At 30.5% G+C, this 27,162-nt stretch overlaps 1 protein-coding gene across 1 annotated transcript in view; it reads left to right on the forward strand.

Moving 5' to 3' along the window:
* The window catches only part of LOC117241997 (serine-rich adhesin for platelets), a 132,505-nt gene that overhangs the window by 95,087 nt on the left and 10,256 nt on the right, over nucleotides 1-27,162 (forward strand). Inside the window, exon 9 of the mRNA XM_033508322.1 lies at nucleotides 17,313-17,361. Within this exon, the coding sequence (XP_033364213.1) occupies nucleotides 17,313-17,361 (49 nt within the window). The remainder of the gene's footprint in view (nucleotides 1-17,312; nucleotides 17,362-27,162) is intronic.

A 27,162-nucleotide genomic window follows, 5' to 3' on the forward strand; every position in this document is an offset into this window, starting at 1 on the left:
GCGAGAAGAATCTAGGTCACAATGAAAGCTGGGAACATAAGAGAGAGGGAAATTCAATAGAATCGTATAGAAAAGAAGTAACGTTCTTCTCATAGGTGCTTTATCATATTGGAGAAATGGGACAAGGTTATCATTTCTGTTTATGTATCTAGTCAAATGAATGAGATACGCGACAAATTCATAAATGAAAAGTTACCAATTTGATATATAAATTGTTCGTTAATGATTTTGCTTTTTCTCTTACCAATTAAACACATACATAAAGTTGTAATGGTCGGTAAGTAGTATCTGGCAGTTGGTAAAGATGATACCTACGACATTTTGATAATGTTTCTTAAGTGATGGAACCACTATTCTTTCTACGTTATCGACGCTAGTTTAAGTTCATTTTTATCGATATTTGTTAACATGCAGTTGATTTTCTTCTCTGCATTTTTTATTTCATGTTCAATTTTAATATCATTTTTAATATTATCGATTTACCATAGAATAGTACATACTACAAGCACATACAGTACTACAACATTAATAGTGCAAGAAATTTGAACTATATATAATTATGAAATAATGAATGAGATATGGGATACTATACGGTTGTATAAACAGGTGTGGAAACTCCGGTGGAGGGAGCTCTTAATGTCGGGAATTGTGTTTTACAGATCGGCCGTCATAGAGTGCTACAGTCGAGAAGTTAGCATTTTGTATTTAGCGCCATCCTTTGGTGAAAGCATCGAAGGTAAAAAATATAAATTAAACCACTAAGCTTACTCAATGACTGAACTAAATTACTTTTCACAATTCTTTACCATTAATTTAAGGTAAATATATATATACAGAAAACTGTACTTTAAATGAATTAATTACGAACTATTATTAAATATGTATTATTTTCAACGAAAAATTTAACAAAATCACAACTTCCAAATCAAATATGCATACATATATTTAATATGTTTAAATTTGACGTGTATATTGGAAAGTAAATTTGTTTTTAATTTTCTTAAATTCGTTAGAAAATTGTGTAACTATTAGCTCTATCTGTAATACATGTAAATGTCACTTCCAAAGTATACATGATTGAAACATTTCAATATTATTAACTTCAATATTATTTTTATTATAAAAGCATAATTATAGTGTAATTTTAGACTTTACAAAGGTTTTTAATAATAAAAAAAATATTTATATTATATAACATTTATCAAACATAAGTTAGATATAAAATAATAAAAGTATAATTACAATAATCGTATATGTAAGACAGAAATTGGTATCTATTATCATTATCGCTTTTTCTTTCCACGCCAAAGACAGAGAAGAAAGGTTCTGACTACTTTTACACGATGGCGTTACGCAACGAATCCTAACTTGTCAATTGAAGCGCCGTATTGCGGACAAATTAAGAAACATTTTCCGATCTGTATATATGGCCGTGGCTGAGGTTAAGTCTTATAGGCATAAGACAGATCAGGGAATGTTTCTCAATTTGTTCGCAGTAAAATGCTTCAATCGATTTGTGAAGCTTTGTCGTACAGCGCGACCTCGTGTCTTCAATCTGTAGCACGACCGTACACAACATTTTCTGTGTCATACGAAATATTCTATAGTTACTTTAAATATATCCTGAAAAATTATGAAAAGTACTTTACTTCAGTTTCATTTATATTCTTTACTGCTTTATTGCTTTCACCGAAGAATGGCGTTAAATGTAAAAGTTTAAACGCTATGGCTAGTTGCCGATTTGCAAAGCGCATCTTACGATCGTGATCACGACATTAAGGCTGAATGCACATGAGCGATATTTTACCGCGGGATCTCGCTATGGCCATATAGCTGTCTTTATTGTTCTTAATAAGAAAACAAAGAAAGAAATATGGTCACAGCGAGATCATATAGTAAAATGTCGCATGTGCATGTAAGAGTCTCCGTTACCCCCACTACGGAAGTTGTCAGACTTATATGTCGTGTGTACATATACGATCGTGGGACAGGGTATGTATTGTATATATATGAAAAATGTTACAGTTATATATCGTCTATGCTTATATTTAGGAAACATATGTAAAGAATGTGTTTTTATCGAAACTCTATCATGACTTTAAATATAGAATCGAAGATTGTACGATTTGTTAAGGTGTATTCTTGGAGCTTCGTCAAATATGCGTCGTGGAAAGGGTGCAAAAATTTGCTACCAGTAATATATAAGTTTACGAATAGTCTTGAAAAACATTGCCGGATAATGTAAGACACATGTTCTTCACTCTCCATTCTTATTCCCGCAACTTTTTATTCCTCTCATTTTCATTCTTCTCGTTACTTTTCTTCTTCGTGTTCTTATTTTTATTTACAAAAATTGAATGCCCAGAGCTCTTCGAAAATCCCTTTTATTTACTCGAATTGTTTTTTATTTCTAACCACGAAATACATACCTAAAATTTATTTATTTTCATTTACTTGCTTACTTTAACTCCCTATAACATGACATAACTTGAAAATTACATTATTTAGTACATTCGTTACAATAGTTTATAATAGTAATAATAGTACAATAGTATTTGTATATATAAATCTGTCCTTTTAAATATTATTTCTATTATTAATATTATTATATTAAATATTTATTATTGTCATATTTTCTTCTATTATTACTATATTATCACGTCAGTAACAATTATTAAAACCTATCACTCATACTAGAATCAGAAACATTTTGTTGCAGCATAAATTCTGTCCGCCTCTTTATTTATATGTATAAGTAGGTTATCAAAGTTATAATTAAGCTGCAGGTTTTTATGCAAATTTAGAATTTTATAAACACAACTGAAGAAACAAAATTTAGATAGAAATTTGCTTTAACTATTAAAAATTATATCGAATACTTTACTTTGTATATTTTATATATTATAGATATGTAATTCGCACACCTTTAAATTTTATACAAATGAATAAAAATCCGCAAACTAGTTATAATAAATGTAACATTGCTACCTAAGTCGATATAAACCGTGTTCCTAGAGGTTATACAAGATACATTATTCCCACTATTTCCATTGGTCTCTTAATAGCGGGGCATTCAGAAAGGTTTTATACTGACAAATATCGCTTAGAATAGATCGAATAGATCTTCATTCTTTACATGCAAAACGATTTGGCTAGAAGAAATTAAATAATTTTAAGATCGTAAAAATGCAGTAAATATAAATAAATTCCAAGATGTTCGTAACAAAATAACATAACGTGTAAATACGAATGTTAATTGAATTTATAGAAGATTTACTCTAGCAGATAGAACATATACAGCGATTTAATAGTAATCAACCGCATTTTTTATAAGCAAAGAAAAATCTGCTTATATAGAAGATCTAATTACAGCTCTGAAAAGAAAGTGAAATATTTAGGGAAATTATATATGTATCTCCGCACATACATACACACACATACGTGTTGAAATTCGAATAAGTTCTTTGTTTTGTATCACTTTCTCTTATTCACGTTGCATTTATGGCACATGCCCCTACGCTTATCTGAAACCTTATCGCTCGTGTATCCATAGTTGAACGACAACTACACACGATAAAGAGTGTTTACAGTCTGCGCTATGAACGTAGTTAAATACATACCATACATATGTATGTCATAATCTCAATATGAATAGACTTTCGGGTACAGTTACTCATAAATTCTTACAAATCATGCGAACCACCAAAGGTATTATAAAATTATGAAAGGGATTAAAAATCTAAATAAAATTTATGATATCTACGTACAATGTACTTAAATACTTCGAAAGATACGCTCTATCGATAGCGTGTTATAGGAAAAAATATACAGAAAAATCTATTTACTATAGACTTCCAACGGAGATAATTTCGCAGGTCATATCTTAAATCGATTTGACTATCAAGCGATTCAAAAAAAAAAAATTTGTTTGCCGCAAGCGTTATCTATTACTCATCGTGTACCAAAGCTGTATAATTTGCATGATAAGGTCCGTTTTTACCGCGTCCTTTTTAGATGTACCGATGTTCGTGAAGTATAAAGTATAAACGAATAGAAACGGTTCGTAATCTGCCTGCTGAAGTTTAAGCAGACATCAATTTCACTTGTTCACATTCAATCACACTTGTGAAACAGCCTTTGCGCGAGCTACTATAATCGTTGTTTTGCCGCGAAATTTTAGTATTCGTTATGTAACTCACGAATTCTAGGAAATTTTGATTTGTCAAATATTTATTGCTATATATTTTCAGAAAATTGTTGCCCTCTCAGTTTTTCATTTTTATTGCGTTTTTTTAACCGATACTCTGATATTTTGATACTTGTATAATTTTTATAATATTTACAAGTTTTGATCAAGTTTTTCGCAGAAAATGACGAGCTTGTTTTTATTATTTTACTTAAGAATATGAGTAGGATGTTTTATGGTTTTAGAATGCATGTATCTATGTTTCGTAGGAACATTTTGGTTCTTGGTTTCGGAATCATTTTGGTAGAGTACGGTAATGGTTGTTATAGATATCGAAACTGTATTTAATTTTATATTATTGTATATTCTATTCTTTTTTTATATAAATTATCAATAACCACATAAGGGAGATTCATAATATGTAAATACATTTCTTTTTTTCCCCCAAAAAGATATCCATCTTACAGTTTCAAAAACATGATGTATTTAACGAGATCGAAATTTTCAGAAATGTGATATATTCTTGCGTTCCGTATAACATATAATGAAAAACGATTTCCATAGTAAAAAGAAATAACTCTCCTGCAAAGATTTACTATTTATCACGATTAATCATACTTAGAATTTATTACCTTTTAACGATGAAGATATTTTTAACTTTCCAATTAAATTCGATACTCGATTATATTATTTATTGCTTCACATATTGATTTTGTCAGTCCTAACTGACCAACCTTGCTATACTCTTAAAATTTGGGTCATCAATCAACCATATACATTATACATATATTATACATATCTATTATATATATTATATACATCAAATTAGTCTCATAAGTCTTACCGTATTAGCCATAATCCATATACGTAAATATTATTGCAAGTTCTTTAGAGCGACAAAAGACGCACACGGATCAGTGACAGAATAATCAACGTAAATGAAGATTCACGCGGCGCACGTGACTTTCCCAGGGAAAGAAACAGAAAGTCCGTGAAATTGCATCGGTTGAGTGTCGCGCGCGCATACGAGCCGATGCGCCGTAAATTTCCGACACAACGTGTCGCGGACTCCGCCGCGCCGGCTTGAAAGCCGATCCAGTTTGCAACGAGCGACCGCGCTGGTGTTGTCCGCGACACTAAAATCCTCGCCCCCCCTCCGACTTTGTACAATCTCATCACAAGTCGATTTAAATCAGCCTAAATTGTCCACGAGGAACATTTTCGTGTTACTTTCGAGTAACGATATTTTACATATATTGTATTACTTTCGTTATATGTACAATGTACGTCCTGAAATGTTCAACCGATTAAGTTCAGTTCTCGATGAGACAACGAAGAAACTAAATACTCGTTTTGTTAATCAATGAACAAAAGACAATTCTTGTATTCGACGATGTGACGATGAACAGTAACAGTGATTTAGGTCAGTGTAGTTCAAGGTGAATTTGATCGTGAGTCTAGTCAAGTGTGAGAACCAGTTTTCCCGAGTTTCCTCTCATACGTTACGTTGAAACTTGGTAGATAGGTCGATAGTTGGTAGCCTGTAATTCGACACGTAACATCCGCTACCACCACCGGAAACTTGACAAAACATAAATGACTTTGAACTTTGAGGTTGGATCTTCGTCAAACACTTCGCCTCGTAATTCTAACCTTACTATGATCTTCAAATCTTTTCGTATATCAATTTTCGATGTTTCAACGAGTAAAACGGTTTCTACGCTTTCTAACGAAGAGTAATTTCAGCATAATATTGAAACGATAAATCATGTGTATATATCAATAGTTTAACTTTCATATAGCTTTTGAAATTTTCTTCAAATTTGAAGAATTTTTGGTTGAGTTTGATATGAATCCAATAGGCAGGGTTAAAATTATTTGGAACAGTCTGTTTCGTATCGTTGAATAGAGTGCAGAGGAAAGTTTCCGATTTGCGAAAGAAGGAGCGAATAAATTGCCCCTTCGAGCTGATAAGAGCCAGAGCGTCGTCAGAGTGACAGCATGCGACGATGCGCTAGGTCAGTGTTGGTATTGAATTCGTGCAGGATCAAAGACCGTTGCGAATGTTTCCTTCTAGATAGAAACATTACCGCGAACGCTGTTGCGGGCCTCGTTACCGATGGACAGCCACGCCACGACAATGACGAACACTTGTTGCTAAAGGCTAGAGACGTGTGTCGAACGAATACCTGCTCCCGTTCTTCTCTGACATTGTTTCCTATTGGAATTATTGCACTCGTGGGGATAACACACAGTCTGCTATTTCACACGTGAAGTAATGAAACTTTCCTCGGATATTGTCAGTCCCGGATGAATAGAGTGAATCAAGGTTTTCTTATTGATAGGGAATTTCGCTCGATATATTGTTGGTACGTTCGATTATGTATGTAGATTTGACTAAATTCAAATTTTCTGGTTACTCTTGTAGGTATTGGATAATCATTAGTCACATACATACGTACATCCAAATTTTTTTAATGAAAAATATTCCTAATCGAGAACTTCTGAATGAAGTTTTAAAATTCTGAATGAATTTAGATTTTTTATTCTGAACATGAAATCGTGTTATAATTCAAAATTTTGTTGATGATCCTATAAATTCCTGATAAGGTTGGTGATTTATAGTTAGATAACTTAATTTTCTTTCGTATGTTTTTTGAAAATTATACATGTCAAAAATTTCCTTAATATTGTAGAAGTTTGGCATTTTATAAATTTGTTTCTTGGAGAAGTTTAATATATTTAGAAGAACTTTAATATCTATGATACTGATGTAAATTTTGAGTGACGCTCTCTATACGTTTTATATTCACTTAACACGATGACGTACATAATGGTTCTCTCTAGTCCTGATAATTAATTACCGTACATTTATCTTTATGTGACTGACCATGTTTACTGTGATCGGTTTTGTAAATATTTTCATCAGGCAAATATGTTTAGATTATTGTTTGACGATGCTCGCATCTTCAAACAATATTCACATCTCTCTGGCAGATGGCTCACGATTCTCGCAATAAATTCCGCTATTATAAGAATATCGGTCATCATCCAAAACGCTCGTTAGGATAATATACTGATGCTGGGAAAATTCACGTGACCAATGTTTACCACACAAACTATATTTTCATTTTCGTACAATTCTGTACGTTTATTTTCAAATTTAATCATCTTTCCGTGTTTGGATCTTTATGATAATACGTAATAACTTTTCATGTTCATGTGTGCAAAGACCACATTTCTTAGCTTTTTAACTTTGCCAATTTATCTGTGAAATCATCATTTTTTTTTTTTTTAAACGAACATAATTCTTCGTATCGTTTATCCAAAACTAAATAATTTTCGTTATAGGCTGTGTTAATATTTTTAGTGGCGAATTCACTAAGGTTAGAAAATAATCATTTCCTTTTCCTAAACACAGAATCAAGGGACTAAAAATCAAATAATTATTTGGTAAACCAAAAAAATAGGTCAATAGCTTCAAATAAATAAAGTAAAGGTACTAACAAAGGGAATAGTGAATTATGTATCGTAGAATCAGAATGATGTGTGCTTGATCTAAAATGTCACGATCATAGACAATGATTCTCGTGTCATTTACACTATTTTACACGGCTTTAAGTATTACTTACATTAACGGAATTTTTGCGTAGCTGTCCCATTTAAATCCAGTCTTTTCACAAATTGTATGTCCGTGCAACTATATTTGTCAACGAAAGAAAACTAAACTACAACAATGTACGAACAAGCTTAACGATGGTTAACATCGATAGTCTTTATTTGTTAATTGCTCGAATTTGTTTAATTTTCTCGTAGCAAAATAAATTTATTTAAAATGTATTATATACATACGTATATATGTATGTATATCGTGGAAATAATTTATAATACATTTATTTACTTATTTAATTTTAGAAATTTAAAAAAATAAAAATAAATTTTAGAAATAGAAATTTAGATATTTAAATGAATTCAATTATTACTAAAAAATGAATATTCGTAGCAAATAGAGTTTGTTTTAATGGATAAGTATAGCGATATTTATATTTAGAAATAAATGCTTCGTAGTAAATTTAAAACCGTGTGAATAGACGGTCCACGCTATTTCTAATAATTTATAGCTATTTGATCGATTGGTGGTTAGTATGTTTCATGATCGATCGTGGTTGAATACACGCCAAAAACAAGAGCTACCTTGTATTTTTAGAATCATTTCATTTGCGCCTTTTTAAGCTCGAAGTCAACGAAAATTTATCGTGATACAATAGTGTCAAATCAACAGTTGTGTGGAACACAAATTCCTACTAATAAATAAAATTCAATATTCCTCCTCTTCTTCAGAATTTAGAATATTTCGTTTTTTTTCTTTGAGAGGTGTAATCATAAGTATGTTAATTATGAAATTAACTTGGAATTATTTTTACCTTTCACCGCAAAAAATTTTATTTCGAAATTTTAGATTATTAATAAGATTTTCTTAGAATTTATTAAATTACTTCATTCGAGAAAAATTATAAGATTTTGAAAAGTTCTGACATTTTGCTTTTTTCCGATATTTACTTTGCTTAAACATTCTTAATAAAGAGTTAAAAATTGAAGAGTTGAAAGAAACTTTTAACAAGTATTATAGTTCACCGATGATCAAGTGTTAATTCCGATAACGTCGAACTTTTTAAGCAAGTTTCATAAAAATCCCAATGTAAATAAAATTCACAATGAATTTTAATACATTAACGAAGCGGAAAAATTGATTATTTCCGCTAATAATAACAAATTTACCATTAAATATTAATTTTAAAAAGAATAAAGAAGATACACTAAACTCCTGTGTTATATTTTGATATACTTTTTGATATATTTGGTAGACAATTCACTCGCATATTTCTAAGTATATATAAATGTAAACAAAATCAAATCTGGTTCTAGTAAAATTCAACATAAAAAAAGCTACACCGATCTAACGTAACCATTGGATCCTAGGAAATCGAACACAATCGAGAAGTTTGGTACTTATACTATCATAACATTACAGTACTCTTGATATTACAACATGGTTCGAACTGTTCTACAAAGCCTTGGCATGTCTTCAGGAACTCTCTTTGTGGCGCTAATGGCACAGAAAAAATAGACAGTATTTATATCGATCGATCTCCGAGCTGTTTCGTAGTACATACATATTTGCGAATTATCCGATAGAAACGCAATAACCATAAGAAGAATTTAATTAAAAACAAAGAATTTATTTAAAAACGATCACTCATTTTATTCATTTTATTCATTTTATTGCGTATTTCTAAAGAGATACTGGAAGTTACGCATATTATCATATCCTGCAATTTCAAATTTTATTAACTTATCGTAACAAACGATTCGTTTACCATAATTACTAGTTCTTAGATCGCAGGTAGAAATAAAAAAGTTTTAATCAATCGGGCAGTTAAGGTGGAGAAATGGCACAAGTGACAAAATATTTAATTTAAGAAACCTGCATAGGTATAATTCGTGAATAAAGTTAATTTTCAATAAAAGTACGATAGAAAAATCTGTGTGCTTCGAAATATTAAATTATACATTAACAATATATTGTTCAATTGTGGAAAAAAACAATAACCGAAAGAAAATTAAAACGAGATTTCTTTGTATACTTCACGTTTGAATAACTCTGAATATTTTTCTCAAATTTGATTAAATGTGAAGTGTCAGAATATAAATCTCTCTCTTAATTAAATTAAATTCGTATAAATTTGGTTGTTTACAAATAATACATACTGCTTTTCTTTTTTACGTAATTAGACCGCACACATGCATACTTATAAAAAGACTGTGTACGTTTATATACTTGTAAAATATTTAGAGATTGAAAACTGCAGGAAACGTATAATATATTCGGAGATACATGTATAAAATATTCAAGTATAGCACCCATTTATAATATTTAATTTAATATGTTTGATTCCGTTTTATAATTATGCTAATAAAAATATGAATTTCTATAAACATCTACGATCCAGTTATAACAAATTTTTGTATTCGTAATGAAACCTTCTAGATAAATATAAATTTCAGATATTTATGTTTATATCTATGTCGTATCATATTGAGGAAAGAATGTACTTCATTTATATCGTACAAAACCCTTGAATTATATGTATTTATTTCCTCTTCTAAGAAAAGAAAATCCAGACTTTTCTTAATTTTCTTAATCATACATTAGTCTGAATTTTGAATTCTCCCTCAAAGCGGAAGAACTGTTATATTCGTCGATATTTTGAAAACTCACCGCGTTTCGCAGCAGAAATTCCATTGGTGAAATAAGCACGTTGATCGTGATCGTTGGCGCCTACCTCGTCCTATCTTGCGTTCGTTTATTGTGCTTGTTATATACGTGTATTTTGTTCGGCAATCTACTCTACGGTATCACTATTCTTGGCACGGATCGAATGAGTCTGTCTCGTTTGTCTCGTCTGTATATGTATGTTGGTTAAAAAGAAGAAAAAAAGAAAGAGTTACGCCCATGGAAAGAAAAGAAGGCACCCAGTGATTGGTGATTCACGGAAAACACCGGTTTCTCTCATGATTATCGCTTGTCGGTAGTTGTCGGTATTTTTGTATGAATTCTTTTGAGTTTTTCTGCAGCGGTGTACACAAGTTTCCAGCTGGATATTATATATTTTTTACTTTATATTTCAATATTATATTTCAATATTATATTATATTTCAAATATAATCGCGATATTTGGAAGAATATTAACTAATATTGCGTATAAGGGCATGGCAACGAAAAGAAAACGTTAAAAGAAATATGCAAGCGCTTTTGTAATATAGTTATATAACACTAGTTGAAATTCTTTAAAATATGGCTTTTAACGTATAAAGTGAAAAATCTGTTTGATCACAAACTTTTGTCTGCTATTAGATGCTGGCTTGTACTCATCTGCGTGTTAACTATCTCATTCCTTGTTTTTAGCTTAAGCTTTTTACATTTTTTATGTTTTCTTGGATTTTATTTATGATGTATAGCATATTGGAAAACACGTTATTGCGTGTTTGGAATATGTCTCTGCGTGTCGATAAATATTGGCATTGGTATTGCGTAGAGTAGCGTTGCGTGGGTATTCATAATGGAAGACATAGACCAGATTCTACCTTTCCTCGACAGAAATAGGGATATTGTTAAAAACTTGGAATTAACTTAGGTGCTGGGAATTATTTTTAGACATATTTTGCGTATATTATAAGTACAGTATATATTATGTTTCTTAAAGGTTTTATAAGAAAATTTATTTAAGATTCTACCTAAGTACTACTTTTATGTTTACAATAAGTGTATATAGAATTTAAATTATAAATATCGTACGTGCTTCTATGCAAACATTATGGTGTTATAGTCGTTTTTTTCCATTTTCTTTTCATAAATAAGAGACATATGTGTATTAGAACAACCAATAATTAATGAAAAGTATAACATATTAATATTACATAATGTTTTCTTCTTCGTCACTGCTAAACACCACTAAGCGGAGGCGTTTCTTTTCTGGTTTCATCTAAACATCCTCATCTTTCGAGCTTTGTTAATTCAAGTATGATTTCATCACGATGATCTGTTAGCCGTAAAAATATCATCGACTTTTTGTCAGGAAATTTTCGAGTTGCTGTTTCCCTTTAGCGAAAAAGCTTTTGAGAGCGAAGGATTGATATTCTATGAATTAATAATAAATCGAAAATTTCAGTATTTCAAACTTTCGTAAGCAAATCGCAGACAACGCACACGCTTCCTCGAGTGAAAAGCATCGAATGCACTTAAAAATTCTCATTACGTGCTGTTTTGTATTGGGATTTCCCCTGTTCTCTACCCATGTTACAGCAAAACTGTGTTGTAGGAATTCTCAAACTGTGTTACAGCGAACTGTGTTACTCCGACAACATATTAAAGAATTATTGATATCACACTCGTATACCAGAAAGTAGCCTGTTGTTCAAATAACATTTTTATTATTACTCATTAGAAGCTGTTATAAATGAGAAAAATATACATGTATTATTCACGGGTAAGGAATTGAGCAAATATGGTCATTTTAATAAATAATTCTAAATAGCCTTTTAAGTAATATTTACTTCTAATATCATTTAACTGAAATTGAAAGAAAATGACTCTAAGAAATAACGTATTGAAATAAAATATGCTTACCGTTATTTCTCTTCAAACAATTAGATAAAAAAAATAATATGCTTAAAAAAATGTAATGAAATCTTATTTATTTATTGTTAAGATTTAAAAGTTGCTTAATATTTCACCGAATACAATATTGTGGGACAAGTCAATAATTGCATTATTTAGTTGCTCATTTTTTAAATTTTCCTTATATTTCTTACTTTTATGCGTCTACAATTTTGCATATCTAATGTATCGTTACAGAACTTTGCCAAGAAACTTGTACTTATTTGTTACTCGCAATGTTATACATATACGCGCAACGATAACGTGGCGTAAAACCTGAAGAATCAACGAGAAAATTAGAAAGTCTTCACCGGTTTTCACGAACTCTCGACAGTGATACCGGCAGACGCTTGACAAACTAATCTCTGTAAACTTGCTACAATTTACTAGAACTGTGGAAGAAACGTGGTCGTCTAGAATCTAGAATCTAAAATCTAGAAGAATGTCTCGTACGATTCCGTGAACGTTTTATTTTGCTCGTAGGAAAGGTATTACGCGATCTTCTAATACATTTCTATCGCAATGAATTCTCTCGAAGAGAAGTAAATGTGAACGACTGATTGTGAGAATTTTTGGTTGAAAAATGAATTTCTATGTATGCCTATCTATGTAAACAATATATTTCAGCTAAATTAATAACAAATACACAATCTAAAAAAAATGTTATATCTATTTAAGCTATTTGACGTTTTTATACTTTTAATTATGAAAGCTAGCAAGGTAGTTAGATCGGTACGTATGTAGTTACCTTTTTTTAATTTTCTTTGAAATGTGAATGAAAAATAATCTATATTCTTTGGACTTTTTGTAGGGATCATTAACTTGGATTTGATTAATTATCAGTTATTCCGAAGTTAATATATTCTAGAGTTGATAAATCATAGCATGATTCACTATAATCTATTTAGATTCAAAAATGAAACTTATTAGAGAAGTTTATTATACAGAAGCTAATAAAGATATTATTTAAATCCAACTTGCTATAATCCAATTAATATTATTTATATCTAAGTTATTAGAAAAAAGTGGCTATATTTATTTCTTTTAATAAAATATCGCTTGAAGCCATAAGAAAACATCTTCATTTTTATCGAAGTTTCTCATAAAAGGAGATTTTCCTGCTTCTTTCTCCTTTACCTTTTTGTAAGTTATAAATTCTTCAATCAGCGAGCAAAAATATACATATTCCAGTCGGAAGTCCATAAATAGAAGGCTTGACAACGATACAACATGCATTCGAATACACCACATACATAGTATCCCATCAACGATATGACGAGTGACAATCTTTAATTAAACAAGATTAGCAATATGTAAATTATTGATCTTGCAGGACTAAATACGCAAATTTTATGAATCATGCTAATTTCTACGATGCTTCACGATATCTCTTATGTGTGTGCAATATGTATATCATACACAGTATATATAACATGTAGTATCTATAAGATATAACATTCTACGAAAACAAAAAAGAAAAGATGGAAAAGTTCTATATTAATAATTATATTAATAATTATAATAATGCACTAATCGATGCAGCTATTTACTTTTAATAAAACAGTATCAAAGCATATTTGTACCAAAAACTGAATAGTTTAGAGGATATTCTGATTTCAATATTAATTCAACATTTACTTTCTCAAAGTTAGTGTTCAAAAATAGCATCGTTTAACCGAAAAAATTTAGTTGAAAGTAATTAATAGTATGCTTTTCTTAAATTTTGAAGCCTTACTTATTTACTTGTAATCGAATTTTTTATCACATTAAAATTTTTGTGAAGTTAAGAGAAGCATGTACAATTCAAAATGTTTTAATTAAACCTCCTCCTGTGAGCTAGAATTTCAAAGAGGATACGCTTTTTCGATTCACTTGGTATCGGGCACAGATCATGTCATAGAAGGAATCATTTTTCTGAGTGTATTGTTGTGTTTAACTCATTCGTATTCAATGCTAGTAGACATGGGCGTTCAATGCCAATGTGGCATTAGTAATCTGTGATACTCTGATACTCGAATCAGTCGTCCATTCCTCGGAAGACATATTCGTACAGTGTACCGAAGAAAGCTGTGTCATCGAAATCTTCTTACGATATTTCCAATCGTTATCCGTGTTGATATTTCGACGATCCATGGCGGATTGTAGAGTTATTTTTCTAAATTTGTCAATAATTGTGAGATAACCGATTAAAAATACAGCAAAGAAACTTTTCTGCTTAATATATCGTTGAATAATTGGGAGATATCACACAAAACGCAACAGGGAAACAAAACAGGGAAAAAAGATGTTTCAACGATATAATTTTTATCTCGTATAAACGAGACACTTCAGTGTTTGATGAAATTCTTATAATATTTCTATAACTTTGTTCACAGAGTATCGAGTTCCCAATACTCTCATGTAGTACTTTATCGATCAAAAATTTTAAGCTACGTGCCAAACGAGAATGTTTTGTTTTTATGAATGAATATAAAATTTGTTATCATTTTAAGTTATAATTCATTTAAATAATTCATTTAGGAAGCTGTTACTTCTTAAAACGTGTTTACTATAATTTCAGAATTATTGGTGATTTGTAGTACAAAAAAAAATATCGATATAATTTTTTTTTTTGTTCTTTTGACAGCGAAAGAATATTTTTGTTTATTTAAGGGAAACTTTATTTCTGTTGGTCATTGTAGGATATTTTGAATAGGGTATTTTTTCACGACAAGATTTCTCAATTTAATACCGATTCTCATATAAAAGTTTAAAAAATAATCGTTCGCACGAAGATTTGTTGAAGATTCGTGTCTTCCTATATTTCCAAAGAATCAAATAACATTTGGTAAAGTGTATGAATGTCTCTTTTTCTCCCAAATAAAGCCGAAAAATTGATTTGATTTTCCGAAAAAGTGAAGGATGTATAATCAGCAGTTCCTGTGAGGAAGAAATTGATAAAATGTGTTTTATATGTTGTCTCTTGATCTCGATGTTCAATTATTTTCCGGTAAGACAGATCATAATGCGCTAGCATACATACGTATACATATCTATGTACAAGGTATTGTAGACGATCTGTTCGAAAACCGACCTCGAGGATTCTCGAGGATTCTTGAAAATATACATGTTCGAATGATCATGAAAATTAATAGGAAAAGTTTGTAAATGTTTTCGTGAAATAAAATCTTTTCATAGAAGAAAATAATAAATATATATATCAAGAACTAAAGTATCTATATCTATCGAATACATTGAAAAACATACATTGAAGGTATTGGTAGTTTATGATGTCATGAAATCATCTCTTAAAAAACAATAAATGTCGAAAGTAAAAAGAAATAGAATAATATAAGTTTACTTTTTAAATGGAATAATCCGAATATAATCGTGCATGGATTGTGATCCTGTGAGAGTGAGAGTCGAGTAAAATCTTTGTGTAAAAATGGTGTTTCGTCGGCAAACCAGCGAACCGACCGGAACTGTCACCAAGAGTCCCAGCATAGCTCATAGTACCAGCTCGTCTGGCATTTTATCGAATTGGTACACGAAAATCACGACAAACGTAAAGAAGAGGCAACCGTTCAGTCCAAAATCTTTGTTGAAGAAGGCGTTGGTACTTATTGTTTCATTTTTTTAACTATATATCTTCCTATATATCTGAGGACATATCTTGCAAACAATTTTCCTTCAAATAAAAGTGAAACAGATATTTGTAATAAATAGACTGCGGATTTTTATGGAAATTTGTAGCTTTATTTTAACTGAGGCAGTTCTAATCGAGAAATCAATATACTTTTTATTATTTTACTAAGAAAGAATCAAATTTAGAAATTTTTCTTTACTACGTAAAAAGAAATAAAAATATATTTTTTCAATGTAATTCACTTAACGTTTAAAATTTACTAAAATGGTTAGTTAAGTTTGTCTTGTATTTTAGGATTCAGTTAGCTTTCAATAAAGCTATTTATATATATACGAAAAAATGGAAATACATATTTCGATTGTTTAAAAAATTGTTGACTCTGAAAAGACCCAAGGTCCACTCTAACCTGTTTGATAAATTTTGAACATTAAATGTCAAAAACATTATATTTTAAAAATTTTTCATTGTTTAATAAAACAAAGCCGAAGTAAAATAGTGAAAATTGGGAAAAAGTCACTTAACTGCATTATTGCACATTTTACACTTTTTACACTTTTAAATTTCCCGTAAGTGCACAGAGATTCGCAGTCTATTAGTAAAACTGTAAAACGTAGTTGGGATTTATTCCTTACGATTTTATATAAATTTATTATATAGGGCACATTATAGAGTGTGGGTGTACTATTATAAAATGAAAGTATGGGTGTTCTATTTCAATATGAAATAGGTACTTAAATGAAGTTAATCTCTGGAAATTTTCAATGGAATAATATTTCTACTGAAAAGCGAGATAATATTAATTTCTATCTCTTGAAAAGTGGTCGCTACAAAAAGCAAAAGCAGCTCTGTATGCATACACTTAATGCAGTCGTATATGTATTATATATAGATCTAATTTAGTCGCAGTATACGTATGTTGATGGAAGGAATTTCGATTCTAAAGTTACACCTACGTTTTGTGGCACGTGTAGTTTGTTCTGTTCAAAATGACTAGAATTATTCATGTAGATTATAAATGATTTATTAAAACATAAAGTATAAAAAAATGCCGTCAGAGCACCTCTTTTTATTTATTTCATAATTATCCATGTTGGTAATGTTTTAATAAAATCATTCTGACTGCTGTATAGAAAGAAAAGAAACAGAAAAATATCCGATGAAAAATATTCTACTGTAATATTCTAAGATGAAATGAAAAATACAGTTGACGATAAAAACGATAGATATTATGATATAACATTTATGACGAACCAATAATATTCATTTGTATTCTCTATTTTCAGCTGCCCGTTGTAGATCCTTTTCTGGAGAAAGTTTCGCTCTCTGATCTCGGTGAGTACTGTTCTATTAATTATTTACTTGTACATTTATATATTTTGCATTGCGCTTCGATTGGTCTGCTGGGAGTCGGGATTCAAGGTTCTACTGATTATTGATATTTTATATAAATAATGTAGTATATGGATTTTAAACGAATAAAATATTCTAAAGGCATTAAAATTAAAAATAATAAAATAATGTGTGAGAATGATAGAAAAATATTCCGATAAGTTGTTCAAAAAATGATGAAAAGATTCCATTTTACTTATAGTTTATTAATAGACTAGAGATTTTCATACATTTATACCAAGTGCAAATATACACAAAAATGAATAAGGGTGAGCATACATAAACGTGGAAATATATATGCGTATAAAGCATTAAAAGTGAAATATATCTCATATTTATAACAGTTTCAATTCTTTATCACTGCCTGTAATTTGCATAAATATCCATAGTCTACTTAGTAATAAATCGCTCCGACTTGTTAGAAATACTATAGCATAATTTCTACATATGTGTTATAATATTTATATATCTATATATATATATATATATATATATATATATATATATATATAGAATTGAAAATATTTTATTAATTAAAACATGAAATTGTATTATTTTTTTCTGTTGTTTAAGCATCAAAAACCCCAGGAGACTTATTATAAGTAATTAGTAGTTATTCGTATAGACTATGCAGATGATTAAACAATTTATATATATACATTTTTACATAAAACGATGTCACAATGTTTAAAATTTACAGTGAAACTATTATAATCATATATAATTTGAAATTAATAACAATGAATAATATATATGTATATACACACGAAAATTAATGGATAGTTTTTATTAAATGAAGTGTATAATACATACACTGATTATATATACTCGAATGTAGGTATGTTATACCATACATTGATTTAGCTTTTCTTGTAACTTCTTGTTTAACTGTTTGCTAACACGAACTCCTTGTGATGATATCCTAATGCTAATAAATTAAAAGTATTTTTGCCCTTTTTTCGAATCTTCTTTTCTCTGTACACATTAGTATTATTACAATCCATCTCATTTTACTGGTCCCACAACCGAGTACGGTCAGGTGATACAATACTTTCGTGAAAGCTTTCGAAGGAAAAGAGGGGAAAGCTGGTAAATCGATGGAGCAGGTAACATATTTATAAATAAGCGGTAGTTCGTAAATAAGATGCGCAGGATGGATTTGAATGAATTATTAAATCTCGTAGAATTCTAATGAAATTTTTTTATTATCCGTACATTGAATAATAAATAAAATACGATATTTTTATATTATCTTTATTTTTTAGTAATTTTAACAAGATATTGACGATGTTTTTAACTTTTAGTAATATAAGATATATAAATAATATTTTTAATAGCACGATTTGTAATTTATTACGTTTCTAAACATGCTTCGGTTTGGGTCATAGTATTTGCATGAGGTAAATTTTGCTACATTTAATATTTCACAATAAAATAAAATACAATTATTGCAATTGTAAGTGTTTATAGATATAGGACTTTATAACTAGATTTTTACGTGCAAGGATACATAAAATATCTAAAGTATTATAGAACACTTTTTATAATATTTGATAAGTAAGACAATTTTCTAACTTCCATCTTTCAAATTATATTTCGAGAAACACGAATGCCTAAAAATTAAGAAGGAACTTATTAGACGCAAAATGGGTAAAATAGCAATTCTACTGGTACTAAACAAAGAAAAGGTGTAAAAAGATTTGGTAGTATCCTGATAAACGTGGATACTGTCACATTGATATTGATTCGCAGAAGTAGAATTTAGACTTGCAGACAGAATTAGAATTCATGGATTGGATAAAACTGGATTGAACGTATTAGCAAGGATGTTCTATATGAGATAATTTATTCGAATTCATTTCTTTAATATGTTTAGTGTTGAATTAAATTACATTACGTTAAATTAAATTAAATCAAATCAAACTGAGAATAAAGTACAAAATTATTAAAATAAAGGAAATGACACTTATTTAAAGAAATATACGTAGTAATCAATGTGACGTTGATTAAATGCATAAAACTTGTCAATTTTCATTTGCATTCACATCCAAAGTACCTGCTTCGAATTACTGTTCATGCTTGCTTACTTTTCGTCCCATCTCGTGTTTGATTCTACGAAAAAGAAACATTCGTCGCAATTACCTTTTTTTCTTAAAAGAAAATTCAAAGTACACAATATCGCAAAGAGAAAGAAACGAGAACCGAGTTAAAAACTCACTAACTTGACAAAAATAAAAATTGTCCGACTAGGAACGAGTAAACATAGCGAACGAAATTCAACAGGAAACTGTAAACATATACCTATACCTGTATGTACAATTTTACATAGTTATGTACTGGCTGTTTCATGCCGTGCAGTGCACAGAAATTTAGTTTGTTCAGGCTGGGTTTCCGAGTAGAAAATATAATATATCCTATAAACTCACGAAAGCTCTAGAATGCTCCAAAAATTGTCCATACATTTTTTTATTTACATACCTACCTCCTATTTTTTAATAAGTCGTACCATTTTTGTTAGAAATAAATTATACCAAATTCATATTTGCAAGGATTGAGGTTGACTTACCTTTAATTCGTTTATACGTTTAATACGTTAATTCGTTTTATTTTTTTTTAATTGGAATTTGATGTTAGTATTATACTAATTTTTTTTATCAAATTAATTTGGTTTCCTTGATAAAGAATGATAAATCGTGGATTTTGTTGTCTTTTTTAATTTTTAATTGTATAATTATACAAGTTTTTAATTAACAAGTAATTCGGTTAACCGGTTAATGCGACTGACATGATAACGCAATGAATGTTACACAACTCGAAAAAACGCGATTTTCGAGTTATCACTATGAAAATGTTGCAGACACGCTGCTCAACCCATTATGAAAATCTTGTTCATTTATCTTCATAATTTGGTCGATAAAGAGCAGTTACCTCGCTTTTTCTGATTCAGATGACGTTGTGCTGTTTTCTATAAATGCGTCTTATTGTGAATTGCGTCCTAACTAGAAAGAGGGATCTCCAAAGCTAGAAACTAAAAATGAAGAAAAAATACACGTAAACCTGTTTCATAAACATTATTTTCCTTCTTCGTAAATTTGATTTAATCGTGTACAGAAATAGTGTTTCGCTTCTTCTGGAATATCTAGTTCTTCGAGTTGAATCGAAAGAAAGAAATATCATCGATATCGATCGAATATCATTCGATTATGTACAAAAATTACAAATACAGTCCTCAATTTCTTATTCCTTTTTGAAGTATTCCATTCAATTTTGTTAGATGTTTCCGGAATTTTTATTATCTTCTTCCCTTTCTAATCAGAACTGTTATTTCATTCATTATCTAATAAAATCGTAACCTTAAATATGTTAACCTATTAACCGGATCATTTTGCTAATTAACATTCAAGGAGAAGAAAGACTAGTTAATTTTGGTTAGAACAATTTTAGTCCTTGCAAATATAAGCTATGTAACTGGTTTTTAAGGCCTATAAAGAAATTATATAGGAAAATTCGATTAATTAAATAGTTAACTCATCTTCTCCGGTCTTCTTCTTAAGAAGTTAATTATTATGCTTGAAAAATATTTCTATATACGTATGCATTACAACACTTTCTACTCAAGAAATTCGATATTACTCCAAACAACGAAAATTTTTTGTTCATCATGTTGAAACACCGTATGAGTACTTACAACCATCGTGTACGTGCGAGTGTAATCGATAAATTACTCAGTAACGTACGGATTTAGGGGGTGATATTTGCGATACGAATATCCCAGGTCGAATCGATCAAAAACAACTTTAAATTAAACCAGGAAGCTTATCCTGTGTACTCGACGATCTATATTGGTTGCTCCTTGAAATTGTGATACTGAGTCCTTCGGTATTCCTCTTCTCCCCTCCATTTCACTGTCTGTCGTGGATGGATGGAGCCGATCGATGAATTCCCGGGAGTCCAGCTCGCTCGCGTGTACGTTAAACAAAGACAGAAGATACGGAAATTCCAAGAGATGTGACGGATAGAAAGGGTTGATTCTTGAATACGCGAAACTGATAGTAGCATAGACAAGTGAGAGAAAAGGGAACATAGACACACGAATTTTCGAAGGAAAAAAGAAAATGAAAGAAAGAAGGTAAATAGCAGAGAGGAAAACAGGGACAGGGAAAGAATGCATCTATAGATGGATGCGATAAACGGAGTGTGATTTTCGAATGTGAAGTTTAGCAAATTTTGTATGGTGTAAAAATGAAGAAGTACGTGGTATACTTTCATAAAAAAAAAGTAGACATTAGGTTTTCATTGTTTACCGAGATTTGTAGGTGGCGATAGTCTTATATTTCACGTATAGATGAGGGAAATGGAAAACATATACATATACATATACAAGGATAGATAGAGGTTGTGGTTTTGGGGAGTTTAACGTATTAAAAAATGATAAAAGTGCACGCTACTCACGTTATCGCGTCTCTTGTGATTGTTGAAAATACTAGATATTTATAGCTTGGTACTACAAGTTTCGTGTTTCACGTATGGTTCATTTATAGCAAGTTCAGATTTCATGATACATCTCGTAGAATGGTAGACGAAGTGGCGAGTAAAACAAGGGGTTAGAAAGAAAATAGTAGAGATAGTACTTTATCGAACTATAAAATGGGAGTAGAAAAATCCTCGGCTAACAATAAGGGGGATGAATGAAAGCAGGGCAGAACCGACCAAGGGAGAAGATAAGCTCTGACCGGTGCAAGGTCGGCGAGATTGCATTCTATGACGCATTCGCACATTTGTATTTGGGTCTAGGTCATGGGGTGGTATACGTTCGATAATACGGAAACTCGACAAGGCGAGTTAATAGAATTTTTGTACTACTTCGTTGCTGTGTTTTCGATACGTTGTTTCTGCTTCTATAGGTACACATTGTTGCATAACATTTAGAGAAACAGGGTTTCATTGTTTTGATCGATTACAGTCGATGAAAGCTTACGATGGTTTGTGTATTGTACAAGGTATTTCGATTATGATGAATGTCTAAATGAAGTGAATTTCATATTGAAAATAAGAAAATTACTAAAAAGAATTTACATGCATTAATAATTGCAAGCAGCACTTACTATCTTTTATAGAATCATTTAATTATTTGAAATTATCTATTAAATCACATAGCAATAATAAATTTGAGTATCTTTAATACCAAAGGTATACACCTACATACATATACAATATACGGGTATACATATATAGGGTGGTTGGTAACTGGTGGTATAAGCGGAAAGGGAGTGATTCTACGCGAAAAAAGAAATCGAAAATATAGAATAAAAATATTTTTAATTTTTTTTTCTTCTCTTTAATTTTTCCATTGAGACAACGATCTACAGTGAGATCCGTTATAACGAGACGTGATAAAGTGCACGCGTACCGAGCGTAAATTCAAAGTCGATTTTCTCGAAAACAAAGCCTCAAACGAAAAATTGTTGATTAAACAATGTACCATATTTCTTTTACCATCTTCTACCAGTTCATGTTTAATGGTATTGTACTTTTGAAACACCCTGTAAATCGCTTTCCTGCTACAAGCGATTAAAGTTTCTGAACAATAATGCACATGTACTCGATCGGCAAGCCTCGTATGAAATATGAAAAGAACGGAAATACATATATAGCCTGGAATAAAAAGTTAGACGAAGACGAAGCTTCGTTGCAAAACAAAGGATCGTTTGTTTGTTAGGAAGCTGTATGAAGAAATGTTGTATTACTTGGCGGTATATATACGTGCAGTTCCTTCAAACAGGTTTAATGCTCAAACGCGATTTTCTACAACGGTGGTCTCTAAGAGAATGTTTATTTATAATTCAACGATATATGTATGTATACATAAATACATAGGTGGATATTTGGGTTGAAGTCATTGGAAAATCTACTACTGCTGTTCAAATTTGACTATGTCTATAACCACTTTCGTTATGTTCGGATGGGGCTGAATGATAATTCATGCTATTACGATTTTATACCACCGATGAAATCCAACTTTTCGTGATGTAAAATACAATGCTACCTTTAATCTTTTGTCTTTTAATATTTATCAGCATTTTAATCTAATTTCAACTCAAATGTCAGTTTTTAAATTTACATATAGGTACTAACAATAAGTATGTATATAGGATGTCTAGGTTAATGCAATATACGTATCAGCATCTTTAATTTGATAGAATATTTAATACTACAACTACCAACTTGACTACTACAATAAATATTCTGCGTATAAATAATTATAAATAAAGTGATACAATGGAAAAAAATATATACCATATATATATATATATATATATATTATAATGATTTGAATCATGATTTTAAATAAAATGTAGAGATACTTTATTTTGTACGTCGAAGACAAGGCAATAATATGCTTTTGCTCCTTTCAAATATACTATCATAATATACATACATATAATGTATGAATGTTTTCAAGCAATTTTGCAATTGGGCTATATGAGAGTACGGTGGCTATTTTCTGATCGCGTTATATATGAGGTCCTATTGTATTGTGCCAAAATCACATATTGTGTATAGTTTTTGATAATTGCAAAAGCAAAAGTACTAAAATCTATCGTTTTGGCAAATTGATAGTTGTATTGTTCAGTTGCAAAGAAAAATATGGAAGACTCTAAAACATTTTATTATTAAGTGTTAGAAAATTCTGTTAAAAAATATGACAGTTGATTAATAAACATTAATAAAAATTATAAACGTCAGAAATACCGAAAACTCTTGGAAACAAGCTATAAGGATCTTCTTATTCGCGAAAATTGATTGGTATTTACTTACTCAGCTGAAAATAAAATGCAAATACAGGATACGTATCTTTTAAACGAAAATAACCTCTTATTAACGAAAATTCCTTTCAGAAACTTGAAAAATATTTTTGACAGTTCAAGTCTCTAAAACTCATTGACCTGTACTTACACGGCTTATCCGCCTAAAAAGAATGTCTTTTTATTGCGTGTACAGATTCATTTGCTATTTCTACATTTAATCAACGATAACCCTGTTCTAGATGAAAAATTTTTTCCGCAGTTGTGTATCTTTTATTTTATTCTATAAAAGGTGCACCATATAATTGTCGAGTCGTATTTTGTCTATTTTTTTTGCAAATAAACTTTTGTTACGTAAAACAGGCACGTAAAACAAAGGCGTAAGAAGAAAGGAGTTTTACCTGTTACAATTCTCAAAAGCAGGCGCAATATTAAATGCTTATTTTGAATAAATACTACTCGTTTTAATCATTATTGCAACATGTTCCTCAAGGGGCAATTATCTGTAGAGTACAAATGACTGCATTAAATCATTCCCTTCGAGCATTTCATTGAAGCCGGATCTCGTATAGTACTGTGTAATAATAATCATGATAATGGTTATTATCGATTAACCGTCACTATGCACGTGACTGTATTTGTTGCTAAACCGAGGCAATCGATAATTCTAGCAGCATATGATGTTCCGATTAAAGTATGTTCGATTAGCGTTTCATTATTTTTGGAACGTTCTAATTTATAGTAAAAAAATTTATTCGAGTCAAATTTTAGGTCATGAAGTAATCAGTAATCCTTCCTCTTATTTTATTTTAAACTCACTTTTGGCTAGTTATCTATTTTTTACATAGCTTCTTCAGAGCTTCTGTATTTTATATGATTCAAGGAGATAACTTCCCTCTTACATTATTTAAACTTAAACCAAGCTCAACAGTAATAATCAACAAACACGTGAATATGCAAGTTAACTTATAATTTACATCCCTCACTAAGGAAGAAAATTCTTATTTAGATAGGCTAACTATTCGAGAAAATGAAAATAAACATTTTCTCTGTCAATAAATCCACATAGGAATAATGAAACTTACTGTCAGCGAAACACCTCGGTCTTTAATACAACTCCATGCCTGAACAAGATAAAAATACGAAAAATAGAAAGGAAAACAGCCATGGAATTAAAATATCTTGAAATAAACCAACAGGGAGAAAGCGAATATATCGTAATATAGTAAACAAGCAGTTTTTACCTTGAAAGCGATCGTCATATGCGAGTAACATCGTAAGAAGAGGAATTTACAAGCCGAGCCCCTTGCTGGTAGATCGCCAGATTTACTCGAGCATCTCGAGTATTGCTATCGATCAGGTAGCTAGCCTATCTACTACTCTCTAACTCAACTATTGCTTCGATCCAATTTCATCCAATGATCCAATCTAAACAATACTATTTTACTTTGACGACAAAGAAAAGCAACAGATCGCAAAGCTATCGACCTATCTATCTATCTAACACATCATTTATTATACGTGTTTTATAATTAAAGATACAGGAATGAAGCCGAGTAGGAAAATAGGAAATAGGAAAATAGGGAAATAGGGAAATTCAAAATGTGAGATAGAGGAATCTCGACTGAATTTTTTCTTGGCATGAACATCAGCTTTCGTGTGGAGTTATTCTTGGCACGATCGTCCATGACGATGACGAGCATCGTCGATGAGGTGGTGGTCGGCAATAGAAGGAAGACACGAAGTAGTCGGAGACGGTTATTCGGTTCGCCAGCGACGGAATCGAGGAACTTTGCGACGCGTCGTCGGTCAAAGAGTGATGATTATTGGTATCGAGAGTAACCCTATTGCGGATATAGAGTTGTCAGGTGAAACTTTGGTTCATTAAGACGATCCTCGAGAGCCTAGAAAACTAGAAACTCTTCCAACTGCGAATAGTCTCTTGCACTTATTCCTTTTCATAATCGTTATACTTACGATTTAATCTCAGATTATCGTTTCATTTTGGAAAAATAAGAGGAAATCATTTGATATGTTATTTTCTACATTTATATCTAAATATGATGTTTTCTAAATTTGGTCATAATATGGATAACATTATTTACTGTGACACTCCTTTGTGGAAAGATAAAAGATAAAATTTCTTGGGGGGGGGGGGATATAATTTTTATATTTTCTAAATTTAAATATAAACATAATACTTTCTAAATGTTATAATAACATGGGATTATTATGGATAATTTTCTTTTTGAAAAAGTAGGAGGAAGCTGTCTGGTGGTGTAATATTTTAGTATTTTCTAAATTGTAATATAAATATAATCTTTTTAAGATTTTATTACAACATGGAATTGTTTCGGACAACTTTATTTGTGAAAAATTGCAATCGTTGTATGATTATCAAGACTCTTTTAGCAAGATATTTAAGTTGGTTAGGTACATGTTAAATGTTTATATGTATATGAGAAACACGAGTGATAATAATTGCCGTGAGAGGTATTGAGATAGATCTATTGGTGAGATATTGTGATTAGAATGACCACCTTACATTTGACTGAGATCCAACTGTCAATTATCCGTCACATATCCGACCGATTGGCAATGAAAATGTTCCTATTTATAAGTTATGCATTTGCAACATTTCGATATTATATTCGTGTGTTTTTGTCAAGGGCTCCTACTGGAATTTTTGGAAAATTTCTTCTCGTTAAACTCAGTATTTTCGGCGAATTTTTACGTTAAGGGTAATGATCCATAGATCATAGATCCTCCATACACAATAATATTTTGATCTTATTTTAGCAACTTATCGTAAATAAGAAATTCGCTTCGCTGGATTGTATTCACTTTCTTCAAATACCGTTTACTCTACGCATAGATATATCGATCGCGGAGGTATACAGTTGATCCTAGACTATAAATAATCGTCCTTCTTAAATGA

The sequence above is a fragment of the Bombus vosnesenskii genome, unplaced genomic scaffold, assembly GCF_011952255.1.
Source record: "Bombus vosnesenskii isolate JDL3184/JDL3185 unplaced genomic scaffold, Bvos_JDL3184-5_v1.1 scf7180000016262, whole genome shotgun sequence".
NCBI lineage: Eukaryota > Metazoa > Arthropoda > Insecta > Hymenoptera > Apidae > Bombus > Bombus vosnesenskii.